This window comes from Sphaeramia orbicularis, chromosome 2 (genome assembly GCF_902148855.1).
Source record: "Sphaeramia orbicularis chromosome 2, fSphaOr1.1, whole genome shotgun sequence".
In the NCBI taxonomy this organism is placed as follows: Eukaryota; Metazoa; Chordata; class Actinopteri; order Kurtiformes; family Apogonidae; genus Sphaeramia; species Sphaeramia orbicularis.
This window is the reverse complement of record NC_043958.1, coordinates 11,846,810-11,863,027: the sequence shown is the minus strand read 5'-3', so window position 1 is coordinate 11,863,027 and position 16,218 is coordinate 11,846,810. Positions and strand designations below refer to the sequence as shown.

Here is a 16,218-nt window from a genome sequence, read left to right as displayed (position 1 = left end):
ACCTGAACAAATACGAACAACGTGAAATGTCTTGAGAAAAGTAAATGCAATTTTATCAATATTATACCTGTTTCTAAGTGTTTTGTGTATTTGTAATTGTAATGTCAATTGTAAGGCACATGTGTAAATGATAAACTGATAAACTGAGGCAGAATATTGTTAAAACTGCACTTGTTTTTCTTCAGAAATCTCAAGTTGTTGACATTATTCAGATTTTTAAGGAAATGTTGTAGATGTAAACATTATCATAATATAATTTTACTTTTTTCACTGGTACTATTTTACTGGTCCGGCCCACTTGAGATCATATTGGGGTAAATGTGGCCCCTGAACTAAAATGAGTTTGACGCCCTGCTGTAAACTGTTAAAAGTGACTTTATGTTATAGTTTGGTGCTTTATAAATACAATAAATTGAACTAAGAATGACGTTCAAGGTCCAGGGTCGTCCCCCTTTTGTGGCTCTGCTTTCAAAGTTGGATGGAAACTGGCACAGTAGTTGTCACATAATCCTGACAGATAAACAAACTAATAACTGGTAATGTAAGAATAGTCTCCATGGGAGGGGTAATTAGTGAAACTTGACTGAGGTAGAATGACACTCGGTGACATGTGATACATCACTTAGGGGCCCCGGGTCATGGCTGTTGATGTCGTTTCTTATTCATGTGTTTGTTTGTGAGCACAGGGTCTCAGAGTCAGAGTAGAAGTGCGCTATAGAAAGATTAATGTCTTTAAAATGTATTTCAGTCAAGAAGTGTTCTATTCAATGTACTTTAACCCATAAAGACCCAGTGCTACTTTTGAAGCACTTCCAAAATAGTTTGTTTTTTTTTTTTTTTCTCTACATAACTTTTATTAAGTGATTTATCACCATTTATTATATATTATCCTCTGTCTTTCATGTTTTTTTTTTGGTGGAAACCAAATCAATTCTTATATTTAATTCACTGATCATGTAGATGTGAAATGAAGCTCAGATTAAAGTTGAGGGTTATTATATCAAAAACAGAGAAAACTGGAGAGAAAGTGACTTTTTCAGTATAATCTATCATAGTATAATCTATCATTAACTCAGTGTTTCTCAAACTGTGGGATGCAAAGGCTCGCTGGGGGGGTATGGGATCACTCCTAGGTGTTTTTTTTTCTTCTTCAGGTTAGAACATGTAGCACCCTGTGGGCGGACCCTGGACTCATTTTAGGGACGTACAACAAACCAATCTACTGCCATGGTGATCTGTCACTGCACTGGACAAAGAGTTTAGGTTTGGAGAATGGACAAGGATTGGACTGGAAAAGAAAAAGGACATGTTTCTGTTTACACAGTTTGCACTTTAATGATCTGAGATGTGCACTGGAAACGGGCTCATTGCAGCCACTGATATTGTTAAAATGTTCATCTTTGGTACCAATATTTGTTTGTTGTTCAAAAAAAAGTAACTTTATTGTCATTGCTGTAAGATAATTGTGCATTTCCTATTTTTATTTGGAAAACTATTGTCTTAGGGAGCAGTATAGTTAAGTTATTTTTTAATTTGCACAACAAATTATTTAAGGAAAAGCAAAAAGTCTTGTGTTTTTTCTGGTAAAAATCAAGTATTTTTTTTTTATATTTAATTTACTGATCATGTAGATGTTCAAAAACACTCAGATTAAAGTTCAGGGTTATTATGTCAAAAACAGAGAAAACTGAAGAAAAAGTGACTTTTTTAGCAACTATATAAATACCTGAACATACACCAAATGTCTCCATCCACTGTCATTGATCCAACTCCATGGGTTTTACTGGTGAATCAATGTTGTAGAAGATGACGGTGTTTCCACGGTAACTACGGAGCCTCTGAACGTCCAAATGGGTCATATCTGATGACCACGAAAAGATGACAAACTGTATTTTACATCAATTATTTACATGGATTGATAGAATTAGTGGAACAACAGGTATTAAAGAGTTACATCAGTAGATAATTTTGGTCGACGGTGGATGTTTGGGTCTTTATGGGTTCTCATTGCACAAACTCTCCTTCAGACATGTTAGTATTCTTTACTTTTTGAAGCCTTGTGTGATTTGGGAACATCTAAACTACATTTTATGCCCAATTTGAGCTCCTTATATCTGTCTTTTGTGCATCTGATCTGCTATTAAATCTGTTTTTGACATTACTGACATTACACATTATAATTAGTAAACTATTGAAAGATGGAAAAATGTTCCTTACTGTATGCTATCATGTATGCCATCCTGAATTTCCATTCTAGATCATAACATGAGCCTCCTGAATTGAACACATTGATTTCTAATTACAAACACAGCCTTCATAGCTTTTGACCAGGAAAGAGGCAGAATAAATGTGTAGAGGAAACAACAAAATACTGCAAATAAGATGTCAGTTCGAACAGGACTAATGTGTTTGCTGTTTGTTGAAATAGGGTATGTAATTGGCAGAGGAATTTCTACATGGCAGATTCGGATGGGATTAAGATCACAGACAACCTCTGCAATACTAGTTTGGTGCCAGTAGGACTTTAATGATGTAACCAGCGGAGATGGGACTGATTCATACATATTTATGTACTGTTTGTCAAGTGTGTCATATTTTAGGTGTAAAATATGATAATATGAAAAATAGGATTACAGCCTCCAGTTGTGTTCATTAACATTTCATCAGTTCACTGCGGGCTTGATCAATCTAAAAACAGTCCACAAATCAATTCTCCTATCCAGAGTGACAGTAAACAATCCAAATGTCGCATATAGCAGACAGAAAATCATCTGAAATGAGGCTGCACTAAGGATTGTCTGTCACTGTGATATGATTGTTGTATCTTAATAGAAAAGTAAAGTTGTGAGATTATTGTAGTGCAGTAAGTGCAATATCTAAAGAATAAAGAAAATGGAGACAATTAAATACAGGTATTTCAAACTGGAATTAAGCTCAGTGATGTCCCAGTTTGCACATGAGACTAAGGCTACATTCAGACTGCAGGCAAATGTGGCCCAAATCTGAGTTTTTGGCCCATATGTGACCTGTATCTGATCTGTTAAAGACAGTTTGAACAGCACAAATCCGATTTTTTCAAATCCAAACCAGGCCACTTACATATGTGGTCCTAAATCCAATACATATCTGATATTTTGCAATGCGGCTTCAGTCTGAACGGCCAGGTCGCATTTATCCGACATCCTTGTCTCTAGTCTAATGTTTGTCTATATTAGGTCTATGTTCAAGTGTGATTGGGTTCATGTTGCTTTGGGCTTATGTTGAAACATGTGAGCAAAGAAAAACCGAAGCCATATTCTCAGTATATGTTCACGTACTTGGGCAATAAAGCTGATTCTGATTCTGACCTTTACATCTTTGAAATGCAACAAACGTCACAATTCTGCATCCCAGAAGGAGGAGTGCCGGGAAAACATATTTACTATCGGAAACAAAGTGCGTGCCTGCGTTGTCACGTATTACATCAGGACCTCTTTAGCCCATGTGGGTCACTTCAGGATCACATTCAGTTCATAATCAAAACTGATAGAAGTCACATTTAACCCTATAATGCCAAATGTATCATATTTGATACATGAGTTTTGAAGCCCTCTGCATGATCAGTGTGATATTTTTTGTCTGAAAAACCTGATGTATACAATTAGATACATGCAATACATGGATAATCCACCCAGGGGGGAGGACTTCCTTCACCAGAGGCCTTTCCAGTGACACTACAAGACTGTCGTTAATGAGGAAGGAGGCAGAACTTTGCCAATTTTGAAAAGGAATTACCTTTTTTTTTTTTTTTTTTTTTTTTAGAAATGTTTGTGTTATATTATGTTTTTGTTTGTTCAAAAATAATATTTGAGCATTGAGACCCAATTTATCAAATGATGCAAAATTAAAACTCATACATGGAAACTGATATTTGAACATATTTTTTTGGTTGTTCAGAAGGACCAATAAAGACTCCAGTTTCAAAGAACTGGAATTTTCTGTCAAGGATTTAATAGTTCAGGCTTTACAGGGTTAATGTGTAATATGAACGAGCACACAAAAAAAATCGGATTTCACCAAAAAATCCGAATTGTGCATTAAGACCTGCTGTCTAAACCTGTAGCCTGAATGTTTTTAAATGTTAGTACAGGACTGAGTGAATTCTGAGTCTCATTTAGTTGAAGTATTGTGGAGCTGTGAATGATGTGACTCTGACTAATCCACAGAGGCAGTGGCATTAGTCCTGAAGATGGGAAAGCTAAACAAAACTTTCCAGCTGTGACTCGCTGGACAAAAGGCTGTGAAAAAGGCTTCACACTGAGTGGATGTTGAGTGTGTGTCCGTGTGTCCTGTGCTACTTTAATGCTCGTCTTCATAAAGTGGTGTCTTTGAAGAGGCTCTGCAGCTCACCAGTAACTAATTCATCCTCTGGTAACCAGAAACGAGCAGAGACTGTGTGTGATGACTCACATGGCTAACATTTATTCTCTCTGCCACTCCTCTTCCTTCTCATCTCTCTGGATCGAGACATCACAGCACTCACTCTGTCTGAGTGCTGCGCCGGCTGTGTTATGAATGGAAGTACACGCCTACGTACACAGACAGAGCCGTGCACACATCACTGTTTGCTAATATCCTGCTATAATGATGCTGCTCAAATACATGGAAAAGAAATCATGATTGAAACAACGGCTATTCTAACAATGGATTCCTTTTTGTTTTTTGTCACGATTTGAGTCAAAACACTACAATATTTGCTGATTTGGTGTTTTGTGCTTTGAAATGCTGCTAAAATAAAACAAAAAACACCCCAAACATGCATTTTATATATGTCGGCTAGGGTTTTGATTATGCGGCACTGCAAATCAAAAAGCAGCTAAAACACATTAAAAGCCTTGTTTGGGGAAGAAATCTCAGTGGGTTTGTCACTAAAAGCTTATCTTCTCATTGCTAATGCAAAGAGCAGCGGGGCGACAAGAAGACGAAACAGAGGGATGCATGATGGCGGAGCTGAAACACTTAGTCATCCATTGAAAAAGAAATAGCAGCTATTTTCATAAAAGTTCAGCCATTTCTTTTTAGTGTGTCTTTTTAACTCTTTATCGGGCGAGTGACTATTTTTGGTCATTTCCGAAAACATTAAAAATGAGGCCAGGCCAACAAGCATGTTAGTTTTATAACACTATACTAAACTATATACTAATTCACAGAGACTTTATAGACATTTTGAAGCTGTAAATAGTGAATATAAGGGATTTTTGTCAGTTCATGACCTTTTAACAACTGTTTTATTGCATGTGTTTACTTTTTTAGCAAGTGCTGCTCAGATGTTTTGTGGCAAGAGAAGGTTGAAATTTTAAATTTCAGAGTATTTCAATGAGTGCCCTATAAAGGTTTAAGCAATAAATGTCTTTATTGTGTCGAAACTGGGAGAAAAATTACCAGCTACTTCAATTAAGCAATTAAGAAAAAAATTTGGGAAACTACAACCAGTATTTTATAAACAAAATGACTGAAGCTGTAAGTAAAAAGCAGATTTATTGATAATGTAATGGTGTTGAATAGAGGGTGTTTGGGCTTCCAGGGCTACACCAGCAGACAGACTGGGCCTGGAATAGTGTGACTCACTGAAGCTGGCATGAAGGAATACATTACCATTTCTAAACTTGGCTAGTGGACAGTCAGCACAATTCAGATTTCAAAAACAAGCAGATTTTCAGGGAGCCACGACTCACAGCCTTGATCCGAATGCTTCTCGTGACCACGCTGGGTACATACTGAATATCAAAAAGACGTGCCTTGAAGTATGATCTTGTCTTTCATAGTAAAATCAGAAGGAGCGGCAGTGGTAGTAGGATCTATGGTGCTACATTTGTTCCATGATTTTGCTCAAGAATTACATTTCCTGCCTGACATCCTGACACCTACACCTGGATCCATCCACAAAACACCATCTTATGTATCACACACATTAGTGCACAGACACACTGTTATCGCTCCATCCACACTCAGATCGTCCCAAACTCATCAGCACTTTTTTTTTCTACGTTCCCCAGCATGCTCCATAATTATCACATAGCAGCTCATTGCACACTGTGCCATCTGTTAGCTACACACACACACACATCTAAAAACCCACGTGCACATACACCCACATACACCATGTGTATGTACATGCACTACCGCACACTGCCAGATGCTCTAGATCTGGGATTAATAAGAGAGTTGCACCGTGTAGTATAACTAAGTTTGCAGAATATCATTAACAATTTGCAATAAGAGGATAAAGAATCCTGTTAAGAGCAGAGCAATGAAATTTAGCAACAAACTAAAGAATAACTAGTTGAATTGCATGGAGAGTACACCATGCAGAGTTTTTGGTTTTGTTCTTTGTGGAGAATGCAGTCACAGAAAAAAATTATTAGACCATCAAAAGTCATCAAATACAATGGTTATACAATCAAGTACTAACTCCTGTGTGCATCATGTGACTAAAACAGACAGAAAAGAAAACATGGAATGCCTAAAAGCACTGTTTTTGTCAGTACAATGCCATAGATATTGATGTAAGGACTGAAGTGATTTTGGTTATTATCAAGAAAACGTGGAAAATGGATAGATATCAGCACTGAAATTAAACTCTTATGAGCTATTTTTGTTGTTATCATTATATTTGTCCAAACAAATGTACCTTTAGTTGTACAAGGCATTAAAATGAACAAGAAATGGAAGAAAACAAGGGGTGGTATAATAATTTTTTTCGCGACTGTATGTCTTTAATATTTTATGGCTTTTGAGACAGGACTGAATAGGTACAAAATGATGCCATAATGGTTGCCTCATCCCCCCTGTGCACTATTTGTCATTCAAGTGCGTACAGTGTTAGCATATTAACAGGGTACTTGAAATGACACATTAAAGAAATGACACAAAAAAAGAAGAAGGATCCCCAAAATTCTGGAAGCTTTCCAAATTACATTCAACAACAGAACACAGAAGACATCATTTAGGAAATAAAAGCATCACTAGTCACTTTTCCATTGACCCTCAAATTGTGCGAATATAACGTGTGCATAAAAATTTGCACAATGGAAAAATAACAGTTTTGCTATTTTTGATGAAAAGTTTTTGTGCTGGAAAGAGGTGGTTTTTTGGGCGTAGTTCAATTGGTATATCACGCAAAACTGCAATGGAAACACCTTTTTCAGCAAGTAGAGTCACTTGAATAAAAAAAACAAATGTTACAACGAGTGAAGAAGAAGAGTTTTAAAAGAAATATGGCACTGTATGTGTGGACACACCAGGAAACTAATCATTTTTTAAAATTTAGTACGGGATAGAAGGGTAATATACAATAATACTGAATATATCTGTAAATCAGCCTGATATTTATGTTCATCGCCATGTTTATGGAACGACTTCTCGTGTCATCTTGCGATAATAAATAAACAAATCATTGCATTTGTAATTTAATGAAAAAAACAACATTATGCACTTCTGTTTTTTCGACATTTAGTAAATATTGGTAAAGTTTTGCACAGATGTCCAGTGGAAAAGCATCACTGAGATGCTACAACTCCTGCCTCAAATATTTATCTCTCCAACCACTGTCATTTCCAGACAAAACACATTTCATACAGTATTTAGACTCACAAACAGGTCGAGGTCCTTGAATGTATAATTCACAGGTGTGCTTTTTTGGATTTGTTTTCTTTTATCATTGAGCTAAAACAGGTTTTGTTCAGAATATCTACCTCCCACTGGATAGACAGAAAATATCCTTCCAGTATTTGAATCTGGTTGAAGCTATGGATTTTTTAACCTTTTGATGATTTTTTTTTTTTATTTGTCAATAACAATTTTTAACAAATTGTAGTGTAATTTGACTTCCTTATACAAAACATGTACTACCTATTGAACAAGCAGACGTGTTTTAAGTCATGTGACTTTTCAGTACAACAGACATTTTCTTCCAGATTTCCTCTCTATGCATTTATTTGGCGACAGAAGGCAAAAACCACTGTAGGCAAGTGAAAAAAAAACTGTACTACACTTACAGATTTCCATAAACTTTTTTTCAGAATTGCAGTGTGCGGTAGATACAGTTATGAACATGCACTATTTACAGTGATCCTTTGTATACAGTACAATATACCATAAGAGAAAAAATGTAAAATAATATAAAAATGTGTTTTATCTGAAAAATAGTTTCTCTTTTATCTCAGTAAGTATTTATTTTTAAAATAGACCCAAAGTGCTTCCAAACTTGCTTCATAACATTAGTCACATCTGGTTTGAATTTTTAGCCCCCATGTCCTGTTTTTAGGGACCAGTTTCAGAGAAGCACCCATTTACAAACTGCGTACAAACACTATCTATGATGTTCTACATAAGAGAGTGTTCAGTGAGTTCTCATTTCAGTATTCAGAGCTTTAGTTTTCATTTATTTCATTTATTTATTTATTCCAATCTAAACGATTGAAAGGAGCAGGATGAAGAAAACTTGTAATACCTGCCCCTTTCTTAAAACATCTGCTTACATCAGGTAAGTTGCCATTACAGCTATTATGGTAAACACTACATGATCATCCATGAAGTACAATTATTTCATTACGTTTTTATAAAGCTTGTCTATTAGACAACCTCTTAAACTGAACCATATTTGTCCAGCTCTTCTCTTCCATTGTCACAACAGAACACCCATAACAGAAATACACATTTGCTTTACATTAGTCCTTACCCTTTGCTGTTAAAAATTAAACCTCTTTCTATGTTTTTCGTCCTGCGATACTAAAACAAATATGCAGGCAAAAGTCCATTTGTTGCTCAAAACACAGGTTAGATCAGGTTAAAGCAGTGTTTTTCAACCTTGGGGTCGTCTGGAATTCAAATGGGGTTGCCTTAAATTTCTAGTATTTGATAAAAATGAAAAAAAAAAAAAAAAAAAAATTATATATATATATATATATATATATATATATATATATATATATATATGGTGAGTTGAGAGAAACAATCCCAATCCATAAAAGACATGACAAACTGTGAAGCTGAAACTGAAGCACTGTGGTACTGTTTATCTTTCAAATGTTCATTATGGTCAGTTTCAGATGCTGCAGCTCTTTCATAATTCATAGTTTGGGTTCTTGTTTGTTCAGTATTAATTGTCAGCCTTGTAAATCCAAGCTGGACTGACTGTACATATCCTGACCAAGGAAAATAAAATTGTCAACCTGGCTTTTCTGCCTCCATCCATAATAATATACATTATATAGCCTAAATGTCATCTAAAATTAAACTAAAAAAAAAAAAAAACTATTACATGATCAAAAACAAATTAATTTTAGCCAAAAAAAAAAAAAAAAAAAAAAAAGGCTCAACTTTTAATGTCTGGGGTCGCCAGAAATGTGTGATGTTAAAATGGGGTCACAAGCCAAAAAAGGCTGAGAACCACTGGGTTAAAGACTTCCCATACTTGTCATAATTTTGCAGTCTAATCCTAACAGTGTGATTTATTTGACACAAATTGACATATTTCCGTGTCATCCTGTCCTCAGTGAATCTAAACTGAATTGCGAGAAGTGAATTTACAGCAACGGGAATGTGATTTGTATAGATTTTTCTGACCCAAAGACTTAACCTGGCAGGATAAAAGATCATCGGAACCTCAGCCAATAAACAGCCGGTGTGAACCTGAAGCGACCAGTGATGAAACGTCTCCCCGCTGCTTCCCTCCACACACTCTGATAGCCTTCTAGTGTGTTCGGAGTCTCTCTCTCTACCTGCCAGCGCCTTTAAAGCTGCCAGTTAATCATCACACAGCACTGACATCATGAGAAATTCAACCCACTGCTCTCGTTTATATATTTGTTATCATGTAGCTGCATGTTCATCAGTCACAGAGCTGAAACATGATCAAACATCCTCACTTTCCCAGCGCGCGGCTTTAGAGGGGATTTCTACTGTGTGAGTGTGTGCGTTGGATGGGGGGGGACTCCCCCTCTTCAATTATTTACAGGAAGCCCTCATGCATCTGTGACTTTCAGCGACAGGCGGAGAAAGCCCAGCAGAGCAGCACAGAGCTCCTTTCTCCTACGCTCATCCTTTTGTCTACAGACGCTTCCCTCTTCATCTCTAGCTTTTTAAGCCCCGGTCTCCACCTCGTCTCCTTCTTCTTCTTCTTCTACTGAACGTCTTTTACACCTGAAACTGATTTGTATCCTCCATCTTTCTTCTTCACCTCCAGTTTTTTCCTCCTTCCTCTTTCATCACTTCTTTTTTCTCCACTTAATTGCATCTGGTTTGCACTTGTTTGACACCTTTTTTCTTTTGTTGTCATTAAACTTTCTTTTCTTTCCTTTTTGTCCTGTTTTAAAGCCAACATTTATGCCTTTTTTATTTTCCATCCATAGCCTTTTTTTCTCTCTTCCATCTTTTCCTTGTTTTGATTTCCCCTCCAACGTAGCATTTTATTCTACATCATTTCTTCCTCTTATGTTTTCATTCTTTTCTTTTCATTCTCCACTTCATTATTTTTTGTCTTCTCATGTCTTCTTTCCTCTGTCGACAACTTCCTTTTCCGTTTGTCCTCTTCCGTCTTTTATTCTCCATCTTTTTCTTTCATCTTCTCCCATTATCTTCTTTCCTCTCCATATTATTTTTTTCCTTTTTCCCCCTGCACTGTTTCTCTTTGTAGCTAAATTCCTCCACCTATCTCTCCCTTCCCTCCTCTTACTTTTCCTCTTTCTTCTATCTTTATCTTTTTCGTCTTTATTTTTGTCCTCCATGTCTTCATTATTTTTCGCCTGCACTCTCTCTTTCACACTTTCAGTCTGCAAACTTTTCCTTCCTTCTATTTGTCCTCTTACTTTTCTGTTCTCCATCTTTTCCTCTTCATCTTCATTTCTGTCTGTATTTTCCCTTTTCCTCTTTCTCCTCCTCTTTTCCCATCCTTCTTCTTCCTCTCTTTATCTTTGTATAAACCTAAATCTTCCCCTTCTCTGTCTACACTATTATCCTTGTCCTTGTCTCATTTACCTCCCACCCAAATCCAGCCTTTCTTCCTCTCCTTCCTCTCCACCTTTATTCCCTCTCACCTCTTTCCCTTTCATTTCCTCCCTTTCATGTCCTCCCCCTCATACCTTCTCTCCTCTCCTCCACTCTCCGGCTCCTGTCATCTCCACCCAAAAAAAGAAAAAGAAGAGGAGGAAGGGGGGGATGATGTCAGGCCGAAGAAACATCAGCGGAGGAGTGTGAACTCTCTCTGAAGAGTCAGCATGGAAATAATTCATATTCTGCTCCAGCCGAACCGGCCTCTCCTCTTTTTACCTCACTTCCCCTCCGTCCTCCTCTTCTCCGCTCGCTCTTCATCTCCTCCGTCCTCTGTCTTTCACGGACTTCTTTATGCCACCTCTCTATTCTTTTTTCTTATGTAACTATATTTTGTTTTTGGAAACTAAAAAGGCTCTAAAAAATGAACAGGTACTGTCACAACAGTGCAAAGTTAATGTTAGTGGAACTTTATACAGGTAGACACAAATTTAGACTTTATATAATTCTTAACTCTAACTTTCATGCTAACTGAATCACGAAACTATTAATCTAACAACATCTTTCTTTCTTTGATTTATTTTAGCTCTATTAATAAGGTTTCTGTTGAATTAGTGCTGTTAAATGCTGTTTTCCTCCAGTATTTAGAAGGTTGTTTTTTCTGTGTTTATAAAAAAAGATGCTGCTTTAATTGTGAGCTTTTCACACTTTTCCCTGTTATGAAACTGTGGATCTAAACTGGCAACCAAGTTTAGAAAATTGCATTCATGGCAGCTTGGGTACATTTCCTGAGAAAAAACGAGTAGGATTAACTTGACTCAAATTAAAAAAAAGAAAAAAAAACCCCAAACCAGGTCATAATATAAGAAAAGTGACAAAATTAACACATTTATCACTTGAAACACAGGAAAAGAAGAATGTTTGCCTTCTTATTATATATTTTTGTAAAGTTTAAATTCTACTGGTATTAGACACAGTATCTTCTCCTTCTTTTCCTTTTCTACCTGAAACTGATTTAATGTTTTTAATCTATTTCTTCTTCATCTTGATTTCCTTTCTATCACTGTTAATGTTTCCAATATATGTTTGTTTTTTTTTACTCATTCATCACTTGTCATTATTTTGCTCATTTCTTATTTCTCTTTACTTCCTTTCCATTTGTTCTTCTTTGTATGATTTTGACTTTTTATTCTCCATTATTTCCTGATCTACAGCCCTGTTCTCTTATCTTATTCCTACAAAGTCTTTTGTTTTTCAGATTTCACATTTTCAAACATTATTATGTATCTCAGTCGAATTTAAGCCATAATACTGTCAACTTCTAATTGTTCTTTTCCTTTTATATCTCTCCTCTTTTCTTCTATTTTTCTTCATTTATGTTCTGCACATTTTTTTCCTATGAACTACAAACGTCACTGTTCCATTTTACCTTCTCTACCTGCAACATTATTCTCTGACAAAAGAATGTTTCTGTCTCTATATCATACCAATATTAAGACATAGTTTCAAGTTCTTCTTCAGTTCTACTTGGGTTTTAATTTAATTTAAATCCCCCCCTTGGTTTATTCTGTAAAATCCTTACTGTACAACACATATGGCCCACAGTAAATGATCTTTTTTTTCCCATCCTTAGGGGCTGGGAAAGTCTCTCCACAGATGCTGCAGTCGCTGCAAACGTCTGCAACGCTGCCTGACTGACAGGTGTGAGCAGATTTTACCCTCTGCCTCTTCAGAGCAGAGGAAGGAGGAAGCGGCCGCTGAGATTTATTTTAAAGAATGTCATACGAAAAGGTCACCTCAGTTTATTCAGGCTGAGGTCTGGTTTTGTTCAGCGGTACACTTTCACTTGGAGGCTGACGTTACAGAGAGGAAAGTCTTGCATTTAAGCCGGAGGAAAATTTCATGAACCACTATTTAGACTTGGTTTTGCACATAACTGCTGTGTGAAGCAAATATTTGCAACGCTGGGACTTTCTATAATTTAAAAGCATTAAGACCCCCTCATTATCCAATGAAACCCAAAATAAGAGCAGTAAGTTATCAGAGAAAATGTAGTTTTTTGTGTGTGTTCAACTGCTGAGAAATGTGGGATGACTAAGATCTCCCAGAAAGGCTCAAAATTACGTAAAAACTGTCACCAACAAAACAGTCACGACTGAAACTACTCATAATACAGCCATTAAAGAAGAATCCAGGTTTCAAAAATGACAGCAAAATGCTACATGATGACTTTATATTAAGCCACTTTAATAGACTATACAATACAAGAATCTTAGTACACGTCTAAAATTAATTATATTTTAATCCGGATCCATCATCTTTCATTCATACTTTCTTTTCGTCCTTTTCATCAAATTATTCAGTTATTTAAAACACATTTTACATGCTCTTTCAGCATCATTCCTCCACTGTCTTTCAAGATTATTTCACAACCACAGTCAACAAACTTACCTTATGTGGACAATAAAAGTCTCATGGCTGGTTTAGAAAAAAAGACATTTGTGTCCCCTAACTGAAACCCCAGAAAAGACATAATGAAAAGAAACCAAACAGCTGGGACATGGATAAACAACACATCAAATTTCCAAAAAGAAACATAACCCTGCAGCAGAGCAGCCAAAAAAGAACATCAAGAAAAGGAGAGTAGCTGCTTTTTGTGTGTCTGTGCCTTTGTGTGTTTGTGTGTTTGGTGTGCACTCACCGAGGAGTAGAGGTGACCCTCTCCGTTCATGGCGATGTAGAGGCCAGTCTTGACTGATTGGATGGCCACAACTCTCAGACCCACAGGAATTAAGTTAAACAGAGCTGAGGACGAAAACAGACACGCAGAGTTGATGTGTGAGTCCTGTGCAGTATGAATGTGTGTGTCTGTCTTAAAACACAGTGCTCTGAGCTCTGAAATGTCTGTCTGCTGCTCAGTTGGTTTGGTTTGTCGGCATCGGCCTCAGGGGTGGGTGGGGGCTGCACACGGACCATTTAAACTCTGTGTTTTGCAGAGGACGATTCTTCCTGCAGAACACCGACTGTTTGAAAACACAGACGTGGTGGTTTCTGCTAAAGCACCAGACGTCTGCATTCACCTCCTCATGGGCGATCAGCAACTGAAATAATTTTAATCTCTCAAAAACGACTTATACTTATCATCCCCTGGTATTTATGCTTTATTTAATCCTAATTGTTTCTGTTAGACTTTTCTACTTGTATTTCTTTTGTCACATACCTTGATAAAATAATTGCCTGTCATCTTTTTTTCCCCCAGATTTACAAAACATTTAACTGCTTAAACAGGACAGAGGAGATGATTTAAAGCAATTCCTGTAGGAAGGTGATGATATACTGCAGCTTTGTTCTACAAATTTGTTAGATTATATGGCATTATAATTACATTTTAGGAATTGAAATATAATTTAAATAAAACAACAAAACTATCATAACACCCAGCATGTGTAAAAAAATGTAAAAAGTGTTATGATATTTAGGGATATCCAATGTTTTTCCAAGAATTATAATACTACTACACTTATACTATAATACTTTGGTATAGACTAATGGGAATCCTTAAATAAAGAAAAAAAGAATAAAATTAGCTCAGTCAGTCAAACTGGATTTTAAATGTTAACTCAACAAACATTAAATTAAGCAGAATTAATACTGTGGCTTTATTTGCATGCTTGTATTTATCCAAGAAACCTTTTAAGACATTAGATTATCTGGTTCAATTAGAAAAAGGCACATAAATGAGAAAATACATTTCTAGCTGAGTAGTTTTTGAAAGTGAAGTGATGTGTGAACTTTGGATGTGAATGTAATGTATGAAGATTAAATTAGAGTTAAAGTAATGAAGAACTTGTAAAGTAAAGTACATAAATACTTCCAGGCTTTTTGAAACTACAAATTATCTGCATTAGAAATTTAGGTTTGTGAAGAAAAGAGTTACATAGGCAGTATAGAAACCGAAATGTTGACACAAATGTAATGAGGAGGAATTTGATCTGTGTTTACATCTGAATCTGATTGGATGCAGACAGTTCAAAGCGGAGTCAAACTGTCCAATCATAGAGCAGATGGCTCTGTTTCCTTCATTTCTGCAGCAGGTCTTGAAGGAAAAGTGTCTGAGGCTTTCACAGTGGATGACGGGGAAGACTCTTCAGTGACCCAGGTGAGTTTAATGACATTTAATGAATTATTCTCATTTATATCTTGTAGAAAAACAAGATGTTACCATAGAGTAAAACTCATAGTAAATGTCTTTTGTGTTTAATAGGTGTTTTATTTAAGAGAAAAGAAAATATTTATGATTTAACAAGCTCTTAAAAGCTTATTAACCTTAATTTGACCAAGTGTTTCCAGAAGAAGTTTGTCAGAATTTGTTGTATATGTATTTGTAGAATGTCAGAAGTGTTTGCATCTCACTTAAGTTAAAAGTTTGTTTTCTTTTACTTTTGCAAAAAAAGTAAAATTCACAACCTTGTCTACAGCTTTTCAGGCTCATAAACAGTTAGAAATTTACTGCAAACAAATCTTACAAACCTCACACAACAAACAAGCTTGATGTAATTATTTTAAAATGTTTCAGCCTATTGTCATGTTTTTAAAAGTTACTGCCATGCACTTTTTTTTTTTTTTAGTATAGTTTTATTTCCTGTTTTTATGTCTCTAGTTTTAGGATAACTGTTTTACTTTGTGAAATAATCAGAACAATACTGTATTTGAAAAAGATGGCTTATGTAAGAAAAACTGCTAATGTCTGCTCTCCTCAGCAATTGGTAGAAATCATGTAACAGATGTCAGAGTGGTTTACAGGCGCACGATTCTTATGTTGACTCTCCTCCCACTGCGCTTAAAATGATGCTCTCATCCCTGTAAAATTCTGTGTATTTATATAGAAAACATAAAAAAGTTGCTGGTGTGATAGCGACAAACTGAGTCAGCTTTTTAAAGACAGAAACGGGTTACTTTTACTGACTAAACGACTCATTTTTTGCACACAGTTATGACTCGAGAGCCGTATGAGCATCTGAAAGTTTGCCAAAGGGGTTCGCAAACATCTGCAATTATCTGCGAGACTGTCAGCATTAGCATTAAACGGAACAAATAATCGAAGAACACGCGAGCTGTCATTGCAAATGAAGAAAGTCTCCGAGTTTTCACAACTGGCAGTTCACAAAGACGTGGGAAGAGAGCAATTGA

The 16,218-nt window shown here is 36.1% G+C and overlaps 1 protein-coding gene across 2 annotated transcripts in view; it reads right to left on the bottom strand.

Moving 5' to 3' along the window:
• Positions 1 to 16,218, bottom strand: part of LOC115433827 (fibroblast growth factor 14-like) — a 109,147-nt gene that overhangs the window by 17,976 nt on the left and 74,953 nt on the right. For both annotated transcript variants that reach the window (XM_030155372.1, XM_030155380.1), the window contains exon 3: positions 13,730 to 13,833. In XM_030155372.1, the coding sequence (XP_030011232.1) occupies positions 13,730 to 13,833 (104 nt within the window). The remainder of the gene's footprint in view (positions 1 to 13,729; positions 13,834 to 16,218) is intronic.